We start from the raw sequence: 6,199 nt of genomic DNA, 5'->3' as shown, positions 1-6,199 counted from the left end.
TGGTTCAAACCCACCAGCCACTCCTCGGAAGGAAGGTTGGGCAATCCTACTTCCGTAGTGATACTGCCTCGGAAACCCAAGGAGGGGTCGCTGTGAGTAGGGTTTGACTCGACGGCACACAACAACAACAACAGGGGACTTGTGACTTCATCTTTCTACATTCTAATCTTAATTTTCAAAAAATTATTTTCTTTCTTAAGTTAGACTGAGATCTCTTTTTACTTATAAATCAAGAAACAATAAAATAAATTACCAATATATCTTTATAACAGAGGATACTTACAAAGCCCAAGCAAATACTTCACAGCCTTTATACAGTCATAAGTACCATGAAAGAAAAAATATAAACCTGTCCACCAGAGAGCAGTTTGCGATAAGGCATCCAAGCAGGACAAAAAAGGGAATCTTTGTTAAATGATTCCAGAATAGTTTACTAATATAACTTCCCACAACTTCTCACTAGTATTTTTTTAAAATTATAAGTTATAAAAAATTTACAACAGGGTCTTTTATGTAAACTTTGTGTCTATTGACATGTGCTTTTAACCTAAACAAAACTGTATATGATTTTCACTTCACCACATTGGATAACAAATAACACTTGCTTTAAGAAAGTTTATTTTAAAGATATCCTCCATAATATTTTTAAATAATAGAATTAATCCATTCATTAAGCAAATATCCATTGATATTCACCAACCATTTGCCAGATACTATATTAGGTGTTAGTGATACAATACAATAGGGGTGTAAATCTAATACCCTGAGCCAATTATTGATGTAAAAACTCTGAGTAGGCAAAAAAGAGTCAAGGGTAACCACTTTAGAAAATGTTGTTTCAGGCTTATTTTTATTCAGAGATTCTATATGTTATAATAAAACTCAACAAACAAACAAACAAATAAACAACCTCACTGCCGTCGAGTCAGCCCCAACTCATAGCAACCCCCTCCTTGGGTTTCTGAGACAGTATCTCTATGGAAGTAGATTGCCCAATCTTCCTTCTGAGGAGTGGCTGGTGGGTTTGAACCACTAGACTTCTGATTAGCAGTCAAATGCCTTAGGCACTACTCCACCAGAGCTCCCATAATAAAGCTCAGCACACTACAATTCAGTTAGTGGTCTAAGTATTTTTTCTTCCTTAATATACTAATGCTCCTTGAATAAAGAGAATTGATTGTTAACCACTATATATTCTTGCTAGGTTCCAGACAGGTGTTAAGTGACTGTTTGATGACTTAATATATATCAATGGAAATCAAACAGGAGTGTTTTCTTTATCTGTTTCAAAGTTCCTGTGGTCTTTGTAATGGTTGCTGGGTTTTTTTAAGAATAATGGAGAATTCATTGCAGTTCATATCATTACACAAGGCTATCATAGAAGATTCATTAAAAAAAAAAAAAAAAAAAAAAATTAAAGAACCAGTGAACCAGTGAGAAGCCAGAGATATGAGTGTGATAAGTGAGGAGTGATGTATTCAGAGATTCTTTACGTTATAATAAAGCTCAACAAACAAACAAAACGACCTCACTGCCATTGAGTCAATTCAACTCATTGCAACCCCTAAGCAATCCCTAAGAATACTTAGGGAACTTTCAAAAGCAGAAGAGGAGGGTAGAGTAACAGAAAGGAGCAGGGAGGTAAAAGCATTGGGTAGAGTTCCAAGAAACCATTTAGTTTCATTCTCTTAGTATATGAATGAGAAAAAAAATGACCCTAGTAGTAAAGTGGCTTTTCAGTGCTATGTAAGACTTGTTCCATAGCAGTAGAAGTAAGAGAAATGAACAGGATGGATGCTGATGAAAAGTAGAGAAGTCTGAAGCCAAAAGGGAGAGCCAAAGCTGGAAAGAAAACAAGACCCTGAGTAGGAGACCCAGTGTTTTGAGTTTTACAGGTTTTCTTTTTTGCAGACAGTGGCTAACATAGAGTTTATCTGTTGGTGGGAGAACAAAGTCAGAGTAGAGATATTGTGGGATAGGTTTGTGGAGAACAAAGATCAAAGACCAGTTTTTCTGAGAGACAGAAATAACACCTGCAAAGGAAATGCTGTTTCTGCAGCTTCCATTGTTAGCTGTTCTTCTCCCAGGTGGTGACATTGAAGATGGTAAGAACTCTGGCAGTTGCTCAGTAGGGTGCAAGAGGGTCTGTCAATGTGGGTGCTTGTATGATAAATCTGTATATAAGTTATACTTGGAGAGTGAGAGTGCCAGGCCAATTCTATTTGAGTATCTCTGTCTCCAGGTCCCTATGCTTCTCTGAAGGTTTTAGGTAGAACATTGTTATCTGGGGCAGGCATATATCTGAAAAAATAATTATAATTTTCCCTTCCTCCAGAATTTGAGTTCTCGCTCTCTGAAATTTTTCTTTCTCCATTAATTCTCCTTCACGATATCTTTTTTTCTCTTTACTCTATAGTTTTGCCACCCACAGCCTTCCAGGAGCCTATCTTCTACCATGTTATCCAGATATCATCTTATTGCACTCATTCCTGGACACAAAATCTGACCTCTGGATGGTTGGATGAGTTGCAGACTCATAGCTGGGAAACTAATTCTGGCACCATCATTTTCCTATGGCCCTGGGCCAAGGGTAACTTCAGCTACAATGTATTGGTAGAACTGGAAATGCTATTCCACATGTACTTCATTGGATTGACTCAGGAAGTTCACAGCTATGACAGTCAATTGCAACTTGAATGTTCTCCCAATGGCAGAATTAGCTTTAGGAGGCATAAGTGTCTTAATGAGTATTTTATTCCTTTAGGAAATAGCCTCTACTCCCCACTGAAAATCTTTCTCCACCATACTACTGCAATCATATCCTTTGGACAGAGAATGGGGAGGGAGGAGGGATAATTCAGATCTTGACTTTTGAAAAGCTTCATGTCCTCTGCTACTTACAATTTTCTCTCTCACTGATTACTGGCTTAAACTTCATTATCTTCCTTTAGTGATCTGTGACCACTTTCTTCCCTGGCCTCCATACAGTTACTCTCAGCTTTCTCACTCTTTGACTCCTTAAAGTATGATTTTCTTCCTCATTTCAATCTCTTCTGCAGTCTCTGTCTATACATCCATTGTAATCCACTGAAGTCCATCCACTGTAAATTGCTGTCATCCCAAGTCTCTCCCTTTAATTTCTCCCCTATCCTCTTGCCCATGTACATTCGTCTCACCTTCTTCAAACAATTTGCTCCCTTTCTCATGTCATTTATCTATTCTTCCATCTCCAGCTCCCACCACTTTTTCTCTCAGAACCTACAATCAAATCAAACTTTTCTCCACTCCCTCATATTCCCCAAACTTCTCCCTTCTGCTTTTACTGCTTTTCCTTACCCTCATTTCATTTACCTTCTTCAGTATCTTTTCTCCAATTCACAACCCCCTTCCCCAGATCCCTTTGAGATACAGGTGGAAGGAGGCTGTGAGCTGCATTCTGGGGAGGCCCAACAGGCTTTCTGTGGGGAGCTTATAAAGGATCAGATTTCCTGAGTGTCCACAACAACTCATCGGTGCCATCTCCTGAGGGTGAAAATAAGGCTCAGAATATCTGCAGACTACCCAATCAGTACCAAGGCATCAAGGAAATAGTGCATGAGCTCATCAGTGACACCTGCCTACCTTTCATCTTGGGTCTCCTGGAGGCAAGGAAGGCAGATCTCCAGAGAGAAAGTCAGTCCTGTACCTTATCTCAAATAATTTTCTTTTTTAAAATCACATCTTCTAACTATCTTCTTCAAATTTAGTTTAAGGAAGAGAGAATAATGGGTGATAGATTCCCAGCAGTGGGAAGGACATATGTGTTTAAACTGATACTGACATCTATACCTCTAAAGCTTGTGGTAGAGTCCTTATCTTAATATCTTTCCTGTTATCTCCAGTGAAGCCTAAAGCCAAGCTGTCCAGTGGGGCCACTCTCAGTCCAGGCTGTGTGCTGCTGGTTTGTCATGTCTTTTTGGCTTTTACCCAAAGCCTGTGGGTGATGTGGATGTGAGGGGAGAAGGAGCAGCTGGACACTTGGCAAGGTGATATCTTGCCCAGTACTGATGGGACCTGGTATCTTTGGGTGTTCTTGAATGTGGTAACCATGGAGGCATCTGGCCTGTCTTGCTGAGTAAGGCACAGCAGTCTAGGTGACCAGGCCATTCCACTGGGGTAAGAAAGAATTGTGGCACAGGCTGGGAATGGGAGAAAGTAGTCTTTAAATAGAAAGCAAGAACAGGTAAAATATTTATTTTCTTAGGAATCACAGGGCCAGAATGGACAAAAGTTTTTTTAACCAAGGAATAGAAGAGTTGAAATGAGGAACTCTAGATGCAGGGGTATGTTAAGGGTTATAGGAAACCTTATCCCTTGAAGTGGGAGGAAAGAAGAAATAGGAAGAAAGGAGATTGTTGAGGCAGACACTTAAATGGACAAAGGAAGACCAGTGAAATGTGGTTAAACAGGAGTGAATGGAGTGGATTTGAAATGACATCCTTTGGTGCACCCAAATACACAGAAAATCACAACTCCATGGGCATGACCTCCTTGGCAGTGATAACACCCTTAATACTTCTGACTGGCTGTATATTTTGGTTTAGAAAGTTCTGGTGAGTTCATTGTATCCATCTTTCTTGCCCCCAAAGTTGTTTCTCTATCCTCAGTTCTCCTTCCAGTCATCTACTTTTTTTTCTCTCAAGTCTCACCTCCACCTATGCAGAGTGACTTTTATTTTCATTCTCATACAGTTCATATGAGGACCTGCTATGAGCCTCCTTGTCACTTTTCTCCTTCGGAACAAGTACCCAGCAGCCCAGGAGTTCTGGATGATGTGGTGATGACATCCTCTCAGCTCTCCTTGTGAAACTTTTTGTTTATTTCTGCTTAACAATCAGTCATCAATATAGACTGAATGCAATTTTGCAGGATTTTTTGTTCTGGCCTGAGTGCATGGGCTTTACAATTTAATTTTTAATAGAATTAAATGAGATCCCAGAAATCTCCATAAATGCTAATATTATTCAATCATCAAACCTACTTCAGATGTCTTTTCTTTGAGAGGCCTTCCCTGATCGACATGTGGGAAGCATGTTCTCCATCACTGGAATTCCACTGCACTTTAAATCTATTTTGTTGAATGCATTCTTCATTTCCAATCCATTGCTACACTTATTTAAGTCCTTTTCCCCCTTCTAATTTTAACTCTATTTAAAGTCTGTTGTTGTTGTTGTTGTTATGTACCGTTGAGTCGGACCCGACTCACAGCGACCCCTCCTTGGGTCTCTGAGGCAGTATCACTACGGAAGTAGATTGCCCAACTTTCTTTCTGAGGCGTGGCTGGTGGGTTTGAATTGCCAGCCTTCTGGTTAGCAGTCAAGTGCCTTAGGCACTATGCTATCAGAACTCCATTTAAAGTCTCTGTCTTCTTAATATATATTCCTCTACTTAATATATGTCTTACCTGCATATGATACACTGTCCTTAAAAATCTACCTTGAATTTAAGTCAAATCTGTAGTCTTAGTCTTTTCCTTTCTGATAGTTTGTCAGAGTTGAGACATTTGATGGTATACTTGTTAAAACTTTTCTCACTTGGCCAAGAGACTTCACACTTGCCTAGTTCCTTGAATTCTTGCCTGAACCCATGAGAAGTAACACAATTTATCCTGTTACATGCATATTATTTTCACTATAAAAAGCCATTAATAATATTTAATTGTATGTATGTACCACATTTTTGCTTATTCATTCATCTATTGATGGACATTTAGGTTGTTTCCATCTTTTGGTGATTCTGAAGAGTGCTGCAGTAAACTTTGGTGTACATGCATCTCTTTAACTTCTTGCTGTCAATTATTTCGAGCACATATTACAAGAGGAATTACTGGATGATAATGGTAATTCTAGTTCCTGGGTGGCACAAGTGGTTAAATGCTCCACTACTAGCTGAAAGGTTGTTGGTGGTTTGAACCTACTCAGAGGCATCTCAGAAGACAGGCTTGGAAATGTACTTCCAGAAAGTCACATCTTTGAAGTCCTTATGGAACAATTCCATTCTGCACAGAAGGGACAATCAAGAATTAACTCAGCAACAATTAACAAAAAAATGTTAATCTGTGTTCAGTGTTTTGAGGAATGTCAGGGATATTTTCCACCTCTGAGACACTCTCTTGTCCTAGATGATATGGTGTGAAGTATAAAGCTTGAGATAGCTAAAG

General features: G+C 39.2%; 1 protein-coding gene across 1 annotated transcript; it reads left to right on the top strand.

Moving 5' to 3' along the window:
* Positions 1–2,044: 2,044 nt before the first annotated feature.
* On the top strand, positions 2,045–4,159 carry LOC103202834 (T-cell surface glycoprotein CD1c3-like). Its single transcript, XM_042781889.1, is given in 5 exon segments — positions 2,045–2,105; positions 2,432–2,698; positions 3,395–3,448; positions 3,451–3,672; positions 3,882–4,159. Coding segments are annotated over 5 exon segments (882 nt in total).
* The last annotated feature ends 2,040 nt before the right edge of the window (positions 4,160–6,199 follow it).

This window comes from Orycteropus afer, unplaced genomic scaffold (genome assembly GCF_000298275.1).
Source record: "Orycteropus afer afer isolate SDZICR_OR568_19922 unplaced genomic scaffold, OryAfe1.0 scaffold00193, whole genome shotgun sequence".
NCBI classification, from domain to species: Eukaryota; Metazoa; Chordata; class Mammalia; order Tubulidentata; family Orycteropodidae; genus Orycteropus; species Orycteropus afer.
This window is presented reverse-complemented; position numbering and strand designations above follow the sequence as displayed.